The sequence below is a fragment of the Tupaia chinensis genome, unplaced genomic scaffold (genome assembly GCF_000334495.1).
Source record: "Tupaia chinensis unplaced genomic scaffold, TupChi_1.0 Scaffold000302_1, whole genome shotgun sequence".
Lineage (NCBI taxonomy): Eukaryota > Metazoa > Chordata > Mammalia > Scandentia > Tupaiidae > Tupaia > Tupaia belangeri.
Window position 1 is genome coordinate 886659 of NW_006159792.1, and position 17251 is coordinate 903909.

At 51.3% G+C, this 17251-nt stretch overlaps 1 protein-coding gene across 1 annotated transcript in view; it reads left to right on the forward strand.

Moving 5' to 3' along the window:
• EPHB1 (EPH receptor B1) overlaps positions 1-17251 on the forward strand; it is a 375105-nt gene that overhangs the window by 343776 nt on the left and 14078 nt on the right. The window contains exon 15 of the mRNA XM_006150856.2: positions 15255-15404. Coding sequence (XP_006150918.1) covers positions 15255-15404 — 150 coding nt within the window. The remainder of the gene's footprint in view (positions 1-15254; positions 15405-17251) is intronic.

Here is a 17251-nt window from a genome sequence, read left to right on the forward strand (position 1 = left end):
AAAATCTTCCGAGCCTTTTCTGATTTCTGCGATGCAGTGAATACTGGTTCCAAGGCTTTTGGAGACCAGGACTTTGGAGGAAGTGGAAATTGTTTGGGGGTTCACCACTCACCAGCCTGAAAGTCTGCAAAAAGGGAGCCTTTGGGTTTAGCAGAAAGTGCTGACATGACTCCCCCAGTTTTTAAAACTCCCACAGTTCTAGGCAGAGCTTTCAGACTATGGCACGGTTAGGAAAGTCCCAAGTCTGACAAGAAAATGGCAACAGCAGCCGCTAAGGAAAAGGGCGCAGTCCAGGGTGGGAAGAGAGAAACTTCTTTCTATCTTGAAGGACCCAGCTGCCTTTGGGGCAGCCATATTGTAAACTCATCCCTGGATTCCCAAGGCCAAAGCTGGACATCAGAGAAACAAAGACCCATAGGCCAGATAGCAGTTTGGTCTGGAAATAGGGAGTTGACTTTCTAAACTATGAGAAAATGAAAGTAAACCTTAGATTGGAATTAATGAGAAATCAATCAATGTAGAAAGAACAGATAAAATGCAAGAAGCATTGGCTAAAGTCTAAATCAACCTGGGGTGATCCAGTACACCCTCAAAGATTCTGTGGTGTAGACCCAGACAGGTCAGCTCAGCCTGAGCCCCAGCGTCCTCTGCTTCCACGCTGCTGTTATAGTCTGTACCACCTCATGTGAGTCCCCTCCTCGACCCCGTTCAGGCCTTCAAAGCCTCCACAGCACTCAAGTTCTTACCCAGCCACCACATTCTCCTGGCCCAGCGACTGCCCTGGCTTCCTCTTTATTCACGGTATCCCTGAGCTTTCACTGTTTGTAGAGTGAATTAAGAAATTAATTAATGAGTGACAATTATGTCCCTGGAGATAAGAGACACCGAGTAGGAGAACGGGGCAGGTGCCTGTGTATCCAGGAGCAAAGTGTGGCTGCCCTAAAAGGAGCTGGGCTCCTTACAGGGGAAGGAAGAACACTCCCCAAGTCCTGAACGTCACCCTTTACTGTGGCTCTCAGTGGCTGTTCTAACTAGCCCCATTTGCCAGATTTCTACCATAACCCCCACCCTCCTTCACAAGGCCAGGGATGGACTGATTCCAGAGAAGGGAGGCGGAAGGGGCTTATTGGTCCAACTTGAAGTTCTGCCCACACAAAGAAAGGGACCAAAAGATGTCTATGAAATGACATATTTTAAAACCTTATTGGGACCAGCAGTTAGCGTAATGGCTTTGTCGCTGGACTCCCATGTAGTCGACCGCGGTTCGCGTCCCAGACCCGGTGGCTTAAAACTCACGCCGGGCACGTGTGCGTGCATGCCGATGATCCTGAGAGGAGATCATGGGAGGAGGAGAAGGGATTACAGTGTGGCCATCCCCCCTGGGGGATGATTTCTCGCTTTCTGTCTCTCTGTCTCTCTCTGTCTCTCTGGCGAGTGCACACACCCTATAGTGAAAACCTTTCCCCCAAAAGACAAAAAAAACCCCAACTTATTATGTTTTTTTTAAATACTCAAAAACATTAAAAAAAAAAAAAAAAGGAGCCAGGAGGTGGGAGGAAAGTTTAGGTACTAGACTTATACATGCATAAACATGGTTCTAGTCCCAGACCCAGTGGCTTGAAAATCACACTGGGCACGTGCACATGCATGCCCAGAATCCTGAGAGAAGAATGGTGGAGAAAGGACTTCGGTGTGGCCATTCCCCCCAACCCAGGGGTGATTTCTCCCTTTGCCTCTCTCTGTCTCTCTCTAGTAAGTGCACATTCCCTATGACAAAAACCTAAAAGATAAAATAAAACAAGATAATACGTTTCAAGCAATAAGATGAAATTGACTTCCCCTTCCCAATATCTGGAAGTTACTATCATTAAGAGTTCGGTGTGTGTCCTTCCCAGGTTGTGTGTGAGTGTGCATGTGTGCATGCGTGTGTGTGTTTGTGGTCTCAGAATGGTCCTGTGCTATCCATACTGATCTGTTCATAGACTTTGCTATTCCCCCTGTACCCCCTGAATACACCTGCGCCCCCTTTTACGTCCTGGGAGCCTCTGCCGCTGCCCCCAGGTTTCTCAGCCCGTTTTCTGTGTCCTCTGTGGGGTCCGGACACTGAGTTGTCAGGAAAGCCATGACACAGTTTTGCATAGAAAAACAGAGAAATATGGCACGACTTTCCTGATGACCTAATATTTACTTGTCTCTTTTCAGAAGCCATTTGGGTGATTTGGGATGCATTATTTCCAACAGGGCTTCAAGGAATATTCTTATATAGCTATCTCTGCACACTTATATGGATATATCTATAAAATAAATTGCAAGAAGAGAAATTGCTGGGTCGAAGAAATGGCACAATTTTTAATAAAGAAAACTTCCAAGAATAAAAATAATATGAACAACACTCATATAATGTTCACCCAAACTCTTCACCTATTATGATCATTTTACCCCTTCTTATTTGCCTCTCTCTCTCTCTCTCTCTCTCTCTCTTATTAACAGAGATTTTTATTATAGGGCACATGTACTTGCTGGAGAGACAGAGTGTTACAGAGAGACAGAAAGTGATAAATCACCCCCCCGGGGGATGGCCACACAGCAATCCCTTCTCCTCCAGTCTCTTCTTGGGATTTTGGGCATGCACACACACACGCCTGATGTGAGTTTGAAGCCGCCAGGTTTGGGATTCAAACTGCGGTCAGCCATATGGGAGCCCAGTGACGTAACCACTATGCCATCTGCTGGTCTTGCCTTCTCTCTTTATCTATCTTTGTAAAATATTTTTTCTGAACTCTCAAAAAATATTTCCCATATGTTCTCAGATACTTCCATGCGTATTTCCGTATTTCCCAAGAATGGGGGTACTCTCTTACATAGCCATGGCGCAGTCATCAACTTTAGTAATTGAATATAGATAAAGCATTTTTATCTAATCTACTATCTGTATTTTAATTTTGTTCATTGATCCCAAAATGTCTCTTTCAGCACTTTTTTCCTTCTAGTACAAGATCCAGTCTAGGATCAGATATTTCATTTAGGTGTCAAGAACATTTTCACAGTCTTTTCAAAGAAAACCAGTTTTTTAAAATAGAATCTTCCACATTTTGCACGTGGCTGATCATCACCCCACAGTTAGATCCAGCGTACGCGTTCTAACATTCTGTAGTACCTAAATGAGCGTGTGTCCTTCTAGGGGATCACGTCCAGAGACGCATGCTGTTCATCATGGCGATGCTTAACGTTTGCAGAGTTTAAGTTTTGATAAAAAGTTCATTTCCCGGTACCAGCAGTTGGTGTAATGGCTACGTCACTGGACTCCCATGTAGCCGACCGTGGTTCAAGTCCTGGACCTGGTGGCTTAAACTCATGCTGGACACATGTGCGTGCGTGCCCAAGATCCCGAGAGGAGAATGGAGGAGAAGGGATTGCAGCGTGGCCATCCCCCCCAGGGGGTGATTTCTTGCTTTCTGTCTCTCTGTTTCTCTGTCTTTCTGGCAAGCGCACGCGGCCTATAGCAAAAACCTCTCCAAAAAAAAAGTTAATTTCCCAACACCTTCTGCCAATTTATACTTTCACCCAGTTGATGGGATTTGCCTGTTCCCAGGTCTCCCTCATGTAGGTTTTCCTGTCTCCCTAACTCACACCTAATCCGTACACTGTGCTTGTTAATGTTTTACTGTAAAAAGAAAGCGACGAACGTTCTTCCTCGTCCCCTGTGGAGGTACACGTTAATATTCTCGTCTCTCAACAAACGCTCCTCCAGCATCAGAACTGCAGGAGGCTGACATGCTCTGCCGTACCCGGGGCTCCCTGTGAGCAGGGCAGCTCCAAGCCCAGGTGGGGTGGGCCTCTCGGTGGGCGCTAAGGGTGCTGTGCTCTGTCAAAGTAGCCAGTTGTTTTCATTTCCTTTCAAAAACATACCGCCTGCCTTCCACACACATCTGTGTTTATCTTCCCTTCTTACCTGGTCTGAGAAAAGAGCACACAATTTTGCATGGAAGGACCCAGTTCCAGTGTCCTCTGTCAGGTGAGGGTGGGGATGGGGATTCAAGTGGCCGTGTTTGCAGCGTCCCCACCCTTTCCTGCCCGGTCTGCAGTGTCTGTCAGACGAGGCTCCGAATACCTTGTTCCTATCACCGACGGGAAAGATGCACAGAAAGGCCTTGCCCTCCCCACGCTCCCACGCGGTCGGAGGGGCTGCCGGAACTGCTGCCTAGACGCCCGTCTCCCACCCCACGGAGGACAGAGTTCACGCAGGAAGGCAGGTGGAGCAGCCCCGGGCACACTGCACACTCCCCCGCAGCAGCTAACAGCTCCTCGCACGCCCCTCGGAGACAATTAAGCGTTATTATCCCTGTTGGCAGGTGGAGACGGTTAGACAGCATGGTTAAGTGACTTGGTTCTAACTGCTGGGATTGTTCGAGGCCGCAGCTGTGCCAAGAAGGCAGCGCGGTTCGGGGGCCAGTGAGCTTAAGCTATTGAAGTGACTGATTATTTGAACATAGCTGTTGGGGTGGGGAGGGGGGAGAGACTAAAGACAGGGCTGGTGGACCTTGGTAAGTCTTCAGAAATGACAACATAAACGAGGACCGTCCCTAGCGTGCCTGTCACAACTGCCGCCCCACTGCTGCCAGGGGCAGGGTGCTGGGTGTGCAGGGCATGCGCAGTGTGGAGAGGGCGCCATCGGAGGCCATGGTGAGCCCAGTGAGAACCAGAGTATGCCCCGCAGGCCTCCCCCAGGGCCAGTGGGCGGGCTCCCAGGGAGCTGAGCTGAAGCCAGCCTGTCTGGAGCCCCAGCGCACTTGGTAGAACCCACCCCATGCAGCAGGCAGCCCTCACCTCACTGCTTGCTGTCCGAGCCTCTGGCCCTTGCATTCTTCGGGAGCTCGGCCCTGTCGAAGAGCAGCGGGTCTCTGCGAGCAGCTCAAGAATGGGCCAGAGCTAGTGGACAAGGGCTGTGTGGCAGCCCTGCGAGCAGAGGCTGGGGTTACCTGACCCTAAGCCACAGACACATGGGTAAAGCCCTGGGGTCACTGGTGTGGCAAACAGATTAGGTGAGAAAGGAAAGATCGGGTCTCTGAGGGTGCCGGGGACTGGGGTGCAAGCAGTGAAGTGTGGAGGCAGAAGGCCGCCGGGAAAAGCACGATCCCTCCTGGCTCAGAGGAGCTACGGATGGCGCACTGGTCATGGCCCAGGAGGGGGAGCGGGCAGCAGGGCCCTTTGAGCCTCCTCCGCATCCCTGCCAGGCCCCGTTCCCTCATCCTCCATGCCAGCTTGTCACCCACAGGCCCGCAGACACAAGTCCGTACCCCTAGGAGGGGGACTGTTTGTTACAGCAGCAGGGCAGGCACGTTGGGTTCCCTAGAGCCCTGATGGGAGCATCTTCCCTAGGATGCCGGCAGTCCACCACCTAGGAAGGCAAAGTGCACAGAGAATGGAAATAGCCCTCAGCAAGTTAATCCCACCACTCTCTGCAGGACAGGCTCTTCAAGAGCACCGACGGCAGGCCCAGGCTTCAGGGCTGGCACAGGAGAGGACAGGCCTGCACCTGCACTGAGCTGACAGCTGCTATGGGTTCCCGGACAGTGTTCCTCGGGGCAGGAACGAAGCCGTTCACCCCCACCTGCTTGTAGGTGAACGAAGAAGCTAGTGAGTTACAGGCCTTGTCACTCACCCACTCCTTTTCATCGTCAACTCCGGATGTGCTGTGATAATAGTAACAGCAGTAATAGTACCGGCCCCTCCTAGCCCTTAGGGCGGTTGCAGGTGCGGGTAGTACGGAGCAGCTCTTTGCCCTGGTGGCGCAGTGCAGAGAAACCACATTTGTTTGGGTGAAGAACAGGATTTTTTTTTTTTTTTCCAACTGAGAAACGTCACCAAGTGGCCTTTCTGTTCTTCACACATGAAATACACACCATCATCCGCATATTTTTAGTTAATTTATGTCCAAATAGGCCTTTCTCTAGCGGCTGGAAAATGCTGTTTGGGCTTCAATTACCTTCCGCGGCGTCTCGCAGAAGGGTTTCAGCTCGCATGGAGCTCAGGGGACAGGCAGCAGGACCCCACCGGTAAATCTTTCCAGTTGTAGTTATTCAAATCACATATTTTATTACGAGGATGAAATACATTGTGTCATTCATTTTGGAGGAGCAGCTAATGCTTCAAGGAAAGCTTTGAGAAACATTCTATTTAGAAACAATTTCGTCCAGCGCTGTGTGTCTTTTCCGGTTGTCTTTTTCTCCCAGCCCTTTCCTCTGTTCTGGGTGCCATTTGCATGACAAACAAGACCATCCTCTCCAAAGCTCACCTGTTCCTGCAGCCTGCTTCCCACCTAACTGTTCTCCTTCTCTGTATGTCGCATCATAATCCTTAGCACCGGTAATAAATTACAGTGTCACCATCAAGATTGTGGCTTCTGGAAAGAAATAAGCAGCAGGGCCAGATGAACTCCTTCGGAAGATGGAGAGACTGTTTTCATGCAAATTCCTGGCGTCCTGGGGAACTGGGAACAGCCTCTTTATTATATAGACTCAGTAGCAATTCGGCAGCCAGCAGCCACCTCCAGATAACCTGTTAGTCAGAGACCTCTCTTCCTTCTTGGCTGATACTGGTCTCATCCAGCAAAAAGAAAAATGGCTTCACTGATGAGGTTGAGGAACATGGGCCAGTGTGCTTGCAGAGTGCTTTTAAGCCAAGGTGGTCATTCGGAAACTCCTTTCCATGTTGACACTTGGGGCCCACTTGAGTTCGCGTGGTCCAGGGTGGCAGAGCATGACAGAGCAGGAGGGGAGTGTGTGATGTGGCTGCACCTTGCAGGCAAGGCCATCTGCGCCTAAACTCGTCTACCAAAAGCTACACAGAGCACCTCTCAGAGCCAGAAGCCTCACCCAGCCTCACCAGTCTCGGGATGCTTACTGCTCTAAGGAGGAGAGTCCAGTCTGCCGACTCCAGAGTGACTCTCAATGTACAACAGAAACTATTTTTTAATTAAAAATATTTTTTATCCATGCCATAGCATATACATATGCACATGAGAGTGTCAGAGAGAGAGAGAGAGAGAGAGAGATAAACACCCTCTACGGGGTCTGGCCACACCAAGAGCCCTCCAGTGCTGGATCCTGGGCACAACCATGCACGCCTGGCAATGGTTCAGGCTGGGATTCAAACTGTGGGCCCGAGCTTCTCCTGTGTAGTACATTACCTCGTGCCCAGAGACCACTCTACAATGTAACGTTTATCTCAGGTCACCCCTGCCCCATTTCCTTTGGATCCTGGATCTACTTGACAGAAACATTGGTGAAACCAGTTTGCTGCCCTTTCCTTAAAAAAAAAAAAATCATTTTAAGATCTCTCGAGAAGCTGCCCTTTTCTTAAAAAAAAAAATCATTTTAAGATCTCTCGAGATTTAGTGCAGTGTTGGCAAATACCGCCATTCACACAGCTTCTCCCTCCCCAGAGTAGACATTACCCCTCAAAACCAGTACTCCTTTTGGGACCAGCAGTTAGCGTAATAGCTATGTCGCTGGACTCCCATGTAGTTGACCATGGTTGGAGTCCCGGACCCGGTAGCTTAAATTCACGCCGGTCATGTGTGCATGCGTGCCCAAGATCCCCAGAGGATACTGGAGAAGGGATTGTGGCATGGCCATCCCCCCTGGGAGGTGATTTCTCACTTTCTGTCTCTCTGTCTGGCGAGCGCACGCGCCCTATAGCAAAAACCTCTCAAAAACAAAACAAAACAAAACAAAAAAAACAATACTCCTTTTCTCTGTATACCCAGAAGGCCTAGCCCAGTGGTGCCCAAACCTGGCTGCCCATAGGAGTCACCTGGAGTAAGTTTTTGCTGTTTAATGCCGTGGGTAATTTAATTTATTTAGATTTTCTGGGAGTAGTACCCAAGCACTGGTGATTTTAACAAGCTTCAGGTGCTTCTAATGTGTAGTCACTAGTCATAACTCCTTCCTGAGTCCAAGTGAAGTCTTACCTCCTTTTTTTTTTTTTTTTTTTTTTTTTGGGGTTTTTTTCTTGGGCAGATGAACTCCTTCGGAAGATGGAGAGACTGTTTTCATGCAAATTCCTGGCGTCCTGGGGAACTGGGAACAGCCTCTTTATTATATAGACTCAGTAGCAATTCGGCAGCCAGCAGCCACCTCCAGATAACCTGTTAGTCAGAGACCTCTCTTCCTTCTTGGCTGATACTGGTCTCATCCAGCAAAAAGAAAAATGGCTTCACTGATGAGGTTGAGGAACATGGGCCAGTGTGCTTGCAGAGTGCTTTTAAGCCAAGGTGGTCATTCGGAAACTCCTTTCCATGTTGACACTTGGGGCCCACTTGAGTTCGCGTGGTCCAGGGTGGCAGAGCATGACAGAGCAGGAGGGGAGTGTGTGATGTGGCTGCACCTTGCAGGCAAGGCCATCTGCGCCTAAACTCGTCTACCAAAAGCTACACAGAGCACCTCTCAGAGCCAGAAGCCTCACCCAGCCTCACCAGTCTCGGGATGCTTACTGCTCTAAGGAGGAGAGTCCAGTCTGCCGACTCCAGAGTGACTCTCAATGTACAACAGAAACTATTTTTTAATTAAAAATATTTTTTATCCATGCCATAGCATATACATATGCACATGAGAGTGTCAGAGAGAGAGAGAGAGAGAGAGAGATAAACACCCTCTACGGGGTCTGGCCACACCAAGAGCCCTCCAGTGCTGGATCCTGGGCACAACCATGCACGCCTGGCAATGGTTCAGGCTGGGATTCAAACTGTGGGCTCGAGCTTCTCCGGTGTAGTACATTCGCCCGTGCCAAGAGAGCGACCACTCTACAATGTAACGTTTATCTCAGGTCACCCCTGCCCCATTTCCTTTGGATCCTGGATCTATTTGACAGAAACATTGGTGAAACCAGTTTGCTGCCCTTTCCTTAAAAAAAAAAAAATCATTTTAAGATCTCTCGAGATTTAGTGCAGTGTTGGCAAATACCGCCATTCACACAGCTTCTCCCTCCCCAGGGTAGACATTACCCCTCAAAACCAGTACTCCTTTTGGGACCAGCAGTTAGCGTAATAGCTATGTCGCTGGACTCCCATGTAGTTGACCATGGTTGGAGTCCCGGACCCGGTAGCTTAAATTCACGCCGGGCATGTGTGCATGCGTGCCCAAGATCCCCAGAGGATACTGGAGAAGGGATTGTGGCATGGCCATCCCCCCTGGGAGGTGATTTCTCACTTTCTGTCTCTCTGTCTGGCGAGCGCACGCGCCCTATAGCAAAAACCTCTCAAAAACAAAACAAAACAAAACAAAAAAAACAATACTCCTTTTCTCTGTATACCCAGAAGGCCTAGCCCAGTGGTGCCCAAACCTGGCTGCCCATAGGAGTCACCTGGAGTAAGTTTTTGCTGTTTAATGCCGTGGGTAATTTAATTTATTTAGATTTTCTGGGAGTAGTACCCAAGCACTGGTGATTTTAACAAGCTTCAGGTGCTTCTAATGTGTAGTCACTAGTCATAACTCCTTCCTGAGTCCAAGTGAAGTCTTACCTCCTTTTTTTTTTTTTTTTTTTTTGGGGGGTTTTTGCTCATGGTCGTCAGACAGACAGAGAGAGACAGAGAACGAGAAATCACCCCCCGGGGAGATGGCCACGCTGCAATCCCTTCTCCTCTCAGGATCTTGGGCATGTACGCACACACGCCCAGCGTGAGTTTTTTTGTTTTTTGTTTTTTGTTTTTTTTTTGAGAGATTTTCGCTATAGGGCACATGCGCTCACCAGACAGACAGAGAGAGACATAGAGACAGAAAGCGAGAAATCACCCCCCAGGGGGGATGGTCATGCCGCAATCCCTTCTCCTCCATTCTCCTCTCGGGATCTTGGGCATGTACGCACACACGCCCAGCGTGAGTTTTAAGCCACCGGGTCTGGGACGCAAACTGCGGTCAACTACGTGGGAGTCCAGCGACATAGCCATTATGCTAACTGCTGGTCCCAGTCTTACCTCCTTCTTGACCCAGCCTTTAACAGCGTGGTTATCCTAGATGGAATCGAATGGAGGTTTCGTCCATGACTTATGCAGTGTTGATCTTTGCCAGGGGTTTTAAACATATAGGAACAACACTGGGAATTTGTTGGAAAGTGCACCCTCTCAGACCCTATTCTGGACTGGTCAATTTGAAAGTCTGAGTTGTGGCCAGCGTTAGGAGGCCTCCTGAAAATTCTGATGCACGCCTCAATTTGACAGCCACTGCTCTCACCAGTGCCTAATAAAACTATGTATATTCAAGGACTTCGTGTCCTATGGCTGTTGTAACAAAGTGCCACAAACGAAGTGATTGAAACAAGAGAAACGTATTTTCTTACAGTCCTGGAAGCTAGAGGTCTGAGGTCCGTGTTGGCAGGACCAGCGTCAGGGGGATTCCAGGCGAGGACCCATTCTCTGCTTCTCTCCCGGTTGCATTGTTCCTTGATGTCTCTTCGGCTGTGGGTGCGTCTCCAGTCTCTGCCGGTGCCTTGCCAGGTGGTCTCCCCCCGTGCGTGTCTGATTCACCCCGCCTTCCTTTAAGGACACCAGCACTGAATTTAGGGCCCATTCTAATCCCATGTGACCTCATCTCAACTCAACTATATCTGAAAAGACCCTATTTCCAAATAAGGTCAAATTCACAGGTATAAAAACTGAACCGCGTAACTGTCAAGGAACATTTTATAACAACTCACGTGTTCAATGTATCATAAAGCTGTTGGAGTAGTAAGCAGTCCGAAACCCAGAACCATTGTATGCTATTCTGTTACAAACCTATCACTTCCAAACCTTAAGGACCTTCCTGCAGGGAGCATGTTTCCAACATTTGGTGAACAAGTTCCTGATCACCATGCTCGCTACTCATGAGCGTCTGAATTCCTGCCATGACCCACCGAGACTTCCTCTCACACCAGCCAGTGGGGAGATACACTGTCACAGAAGCCAGACAAGTACTCCTCTGTGGCTTCTCCAGTGTAAGCAATTCCCAAGGGGAATCTGTCCGATCGCTGGGCCTTGGCCTGGAAAGCCTCACAATTGGATGGGCTCTAGAACCAAAGCTATGTGCTGTGTTGATCTTGTGTCATTGGCAAGACAGTGACCTCTCTGGCTGAGTGGCATCAGGGGTATCTATTGCCCCTTGGGCATAGGACTGCGACTCACCTCTGTCATTTTCCAGCAAAGTCCAGAGCACACCTGGATGGTACATAGACACTTACTGCAGGTTGGCCAAGGCTGAGGGGTTAACGTGCCCCTCCACGGCAGCCCTCTACCTGCTAGCTTCACACCAACCGGCAGATGTGGGTGTGGGCAGCAGGTGAGCCTGCAGGTGACCACGTCAGGATTCATCTAGTGCCAGATATCTTCTCTTAGTGCATTAAGTTCCTCTCTCTTTCTGTTAAGTTTGTTTTAAACCTGAGCTAAGACAAGATTATTCTGAAGCAATTGTTTTCAAAGCGTTGAAGAATTTCTTGGCAGCACAACCATCAGTGCAAAGCTCTAGATGGAAGGTGGCGTATGGAGTCTTGCAGAAGCTCAGAGTCCAGGTATCGGTGAGGTGCCTCCCTCTCCTCCCTCCTTCTGCCTCCCCCATGCTTCAGCTGTGACCCTGTAACCGCTCTGAGGGAAGCCTGGTCCCTGCAGAGTGCAGACCTGTGCCCTGGGAATCACTGGGAGAAGCGAGTCATCTGGCACCCTGCAGAAACCTGTACCAGGAACAGCGCTCTCCTCAGGCCCCTGCCAGCTTTTCTATGCCCCCATAGGTGCACATTCTTCCCAGGGCCCTCCTCCTCATCACTCTGAGAATTCTTTCATGCTGTCTGCCCCTCAGCAGGGCAGGCCACTCCTTGCCTCATGCTTACGTTGGAGAGCTGGGGCTCTTAGGGCAGGTGCAGTCACATGGATGTCTTGGCCCTGGCTTCTTGTCCATCCTTCCTCTGGTGGAAGCAGCAGGACCTTCCTGGCAAGCAGAAACCCTGCCTGCTGCGGCATCCTCCGACTCTCTTTTATTCTGTCCCTCTCCGTGGGCTGGTCACCATGCTCTAAATTAATAAATCTCCTCTCACATAATTAAAGACAGCTAAGTAATCTTTTTCCATCATTACTTCTGAGCGGTCAGAGGCAATGCTAAGATACGATGTCTGAAAAGATGGAGGGGAAGGTTGAAGTCCCCAGGGGACCATGCCCCTGCTTGTGCTCCGTGACGTGGTGTCTCCTTTTGTTCTGTCTCAGAGGTCAATGTCCCCCTACTCTTGGGCTGAATGGGGTAGCTGGTTATGACAAGCTGTCACCTGCTTGCCCAGGAGGGCTTGCCTCAAAGACTTGGCCACCTGCTGGGATGGAGGGGGTGGCGGTGACAGGCCAAGCTCTGTGTTCAGTGAGGCCCAACGGCACAAGGTGGCAGGAGGGCTGGAGGCTCCTTGCCAGTGGGCCTGGCTCTGCCACTTTGTATGCAAGAGGGAGCAGCCCAACAGCTGTCACTGACAGCCCCTGGGGTCTGCTCTAGACTTGGCAAGGTAGGACACTTCCAGACTCCCAAACTGCCTCTTTGAAATTCAGAGGAACTATGCTTTCATCTCCCCTCCCCCTCAGAGACAGGGACACACACAAAAGATAAGCGAGCCCCAACTCTCTCACTGACCTACCCTGCCAGCTCTCTCTGGATCTCACACTCACAGAATCTCCTTCCCTCCCTCCACCTCTCTGCTTTCTTTCTCTCTCTCCCTCCCTCTTTCTCACACACATGTGCACACACACACACACACACACACACACACACACACACACACACACACACACACACACACACACACACACACACACACACACACACACACACACACATGCACATCCATGGAGTCATACTAATTGAACTTCGGTTCTCTCCATCCCTCTCCTCTGGGGAAGCCCAGGCTTTCTTAAGGTAACCCCCTCCCTTGATGGTCCGGGCTCTCAGACACTGGCCTCAGGTGTGGGACAGCTCCTAGTGCACTGGGTAAACTTTCCACCTCCTCCCAGCGGAGGGACCAGCAGGGAAAACTGCTACACCCATCTCTGCACTGGGGCCGGTGAGAACCAGCATCCTGCTGCAGCTGGGCCGCGCCTGCCCTGCAGGCTTTGTCCCACCACAGAACCCGCATCATCCTCAGGGGAGATCAGGACTGTCTTCTTGCAAAAAGCTGATTGTGGCCTGGGCCAGGCCCTGGATAGGAATCCAGATAAAAATGCACTTTGAGGTTTGCTTCTTTTTCTCTCTGTCCTGCTCAGATGAGCTACTTATACATTTTTAAGGTATTTTTGCTAAAGTCTGCCATGCATCTTTAGTGATTTGAGCAGATCCGAGCAGACCGGAAGAACGGTCAGTACAAAAATAGCCTCCTCAGCTGAGGCTGTGGCAGGCGAGGGGGGGGGGGGGGCACAGGCCCCCTCTGCCACAGGCCCGCGCCACGGCCCGGCTCTGCCATGGCCCGGCTCTGCCCCTGCCCGGCTCTGCCCCTGCCCGGCTCTGCCCCTGCCCGGCTCTGCCACCACTGTATTATGGAGTGAGACAGAGTGCAGGCAGTGAAAGCGCCGTGGGGGTGGGATCCTGGTATCATGAAGAATTGGAAATGAGGGTCATGTTTGTTCTAGAGAATGCCGGGCTTGGGAGGGCATGTGGTGAGTGCCTCCACACCTGTGGGCTGCTCCAGGCCTGAATCGCTGGGCCTCCGCCCTGCTCACACTCCCCTCGCTCTACCTTCCCCGTGGGGATTCCAGGCTTCGGCCACCATGGATTGCTTGTGGTTCCCATCCTCTCTCTTACCCCAGCATTCACACCTGCTATTCTCTGCCTGGATCTCCCTCCTCCTGTCACTTTGCCCGGTGAACATCTGAGGTGGAGCACAGTGAAAATACGAGTTGATCTACTGCGTGTGCCCGTGCGTGTGCATGTGCATGTGTGGCACTATTCTCTATGCCAGGTCCTGTCCCCATGACTACATAGATATTAACCCACTTCACCCTCACAGTGACCAAGGTCGGTGCTGATGAGAAACTGGGGCACAGAAAGCTTGGGCCACCTGTCCCAGTCATTCGGGTAGACGGGGCAGTGCTGGTACCCACATCCAGGGGCCCTGAACCAGCACAGGAAGCTGCCTGTCTGAGGACCCTGGGCACCTTCTCCGACCTGTGTTTGGGAGTCTCCTCTGGCTCTCAAAACACCTTGTACTCCCCCTCCCCGTCCGCACATATGTAACTTCCTGTTTACACATCTGCACCCCCACACACATTGTCCTGTGCAACCTGAAGGGCGGGGACAGTGGCTGGCTCACCTCCGAGACCCCAGCTCCTCAGATTGGGCCTGGCCCAGAGCCGGCTCACCCCCGAGACCCCAGCTCCTCAGATCAGGCCTGGCCCAGAGCCGCACTCACAGCTCACTAGTCAACAGGATGAACAGACGACAGGTGGGTGTCGGTCCTGCAGGTGGACGAAACTGGCCAGTGAGGGCAGGCAAGACCAGGCCCAGCGGCAAACTGGAAACTTTCAAGCTGAGGTTGGAGGGCAAGAGGGAGGATAAACAAACAGAAGGATAGCCTTTTAAGAGAGTGTAGCTCCAGCCTCTGGGACCCTGACCTCAGCTGAAGTCAGGCAGGACAGCCACCGTGTAGAGAGGCCACAGCTCTGGGCCCGGTGAGCTCCAGCCCCGGCTGTCCGCGCCTGCAGAGATAGGAACACCTTCTCCCCCAGAGGCGGAGTGCGACGAAGATGAGACAGAGAGGTGACACGGGGTGGTGCTGCAGGGGGAGGGTCCTCTGAGCACTGCGCCTCTTCACTCTTCTCTCTTTTTTGTTTCACTGTTTCCTTCTGACCCTTCTGATGTGGCTTGTAAGTGCCATGGGACAGGCAACCACAAGGCACGCTGTCTGAAGCCCATCTCGTGTCGTCCCAGAGCATTGGCAACGGTCCACTCTGTCCTCCCACCCGCCTCCAGAGCAGGAACTGGGGAGGCATGGGGGGCAGGATGGAGGCTCAGGACCAGCTGTCCTCTCACGCGGGGTGGGCCCACAGGTGGTGTGAGATCGGCAAGGACACTCCCGTCTTTCTCGAGGTTCTATGAGGAAGCGTAGGGACGCAGCCTGCCCTACTGGAGCCGTAGCTTGGGGGCAGCCCTGTGCACGAGGCATGGGAGTGAGGTGGTTGAGGGGCGTGCACACTGAGTTTATCTTTGTCTGCTTTCACCCGGAAACCTGATGACGGGCTGACGACTTTCTCCTTGTTCCAGGGAGGGAAGATCCCTGTAAGATGGACGGCCCCAGAGGCCATTGCCTACCGCAAGTTCACTTCAGCCAGCGACGTGTGGAGCTACGGGATCGTCATGTGGGAGGTCATGTCATTCGGAGAGAGGCCCTACTGGGACATGTCCAACCAAGACGTGAGTGTCAGCGGCACCTGCTGGTCGTGAACCTCCATCCAAGTGGCCCCGCAGGCAGTGGCAGCCCAAGCCCTGCTCTTTTCAGTTCGGGGTCTTCTACCCTGAATTTGAGGTGCTCTGGGCAGTGAACATCGGGGCATTATTGGCATGAATGTCTGAATTAATCAAAGATCCCAGAATGGGGACGGGGCAGTCCCAGTGATCCCAAGAGATCATAGAACCAAGACAGTCATAACTTGCCCAGGCCACAGACTCCGATCCAGGGGACAGCAGGCCACCTCTGAATGGCTGTGAACCATGAATATATCAGGCCCAAACTAAGAGGGAAAATGTGCCTTCTGCCCAGAGCCCATGCTCTGTGTTCTTCCCAGGCATCACAGAGGGAGCGAAGGGGTGCTGGTCCAAGAGCCAGGCCTGGGGCCTGCCCTGCTCTGCTGCTGCAGCCGCTGCTCCCCTGGCCAGGTGCCATCTGTCTGAGACTTGCACTCCTCAGCTTTCGAGAGAAGAATTATTGGGTCAGCAGGTGGGGTGGGGGTTAAGGTGGCTGGATCCGACATTGCCAACTCTGCAGTTCAACCTCTGGACCCAGCACCTTGAAAATCATGCTGGAGGTGTGTGTGTTCAAGACCTAAACCCTGAGAGGAGAAGGGATTGCGGTCTGTCCATCCTTCTGGGCAGTGATTTCCCACTTTCTCTCTATCTCTGTTTCTGTCTCTCTCTGGCAAGTGCAAGCACCCTATAGCAAAAATGAAACAAAACAAATTTAAAAAGAGAGAGGGAAGAATTATAAGGGTTCTTCTTTCTTAAGAATCCACTCAGTGAGCTCATGTCACCTCTCAGTGGCAGGGAAGCTGAGAAAGCCTCCCCAAACAAGTCAGCTTTCAAAGGACCCCAGGAGTGGGGCTCTGTCTGTAAGGTGGTCACCAGCACCCCCTCCGGGTGGCCCTCAAGGGCCAAGGGTGGGAAATAAAGAGAAGGGTCATCTGAGAGGCATTTGGAGTGTGCCAGATGGGAACACATGCTCCAAAATGTCTAATGGGTAAGGAAGTGTTTTTAGGATGATTTGCTTTGATCAGGCTCTAATAGAAAGTCCTGCCTGGATTTCAAAACTGCCTTTGACCCGGGGTCCCCCCCAGGAGCCACTCCTCCTTTGTGCTTTGAAACATGCCTTCTCCTTGGAGCTGAGAGGGTTGCGGTCTGCAAAGCCTGCATGTGGACTTGCATTCTTTGCTTGCTTTCCACGTCACGTGGGGGGTCGGTTCTTCTCGTTCCCAGCTTCTAAGCTAAAGAGACAGGGCTGTCCCCAGTCCACGTATGGTTCAATCAGGCAGCCCACTGCACTACAAGCACCTCCACGCTCGGCTGGATTCTGAGGTGCTTGTAAGCTTATGACATCTGCCCTCAGCCATCCCTCTACACAGCTCTGCAGCCAGAGAGTTTAGATCCATGGCAGTTGTTGAGAAGATTGAGAAAGTTTGCAATTTCCAAATGAGGCTGTGGAAGGAGAAGCTGGATTGCTTCTGGGACAGTACTCACGGCTGCATGGGCCGTGTGGCTCCAGTCCAGAGTGGGTACAATGGCTACATCTTTAACCAGGCCCTCAGCCAATCCTGGGTGGCATTGAGATCCTCTATTATCTGTGATTATCCATGCCTCACCTCTGCTCCTGTAAGATGTCCAATCAGTAAATGAACTGGTGGGGTCGACACAGAAGCTGCTTTTGTGGAATCAGCTGCACCCTGCTTCCATCCATACTGTATGTGAGATGAATAAGAAATGGTAGCCAGAAAAAAAAAAAAAAAAAAAAAAACCCATCTTGCCCTTCCTTAAAACCCTAATCCCATTAA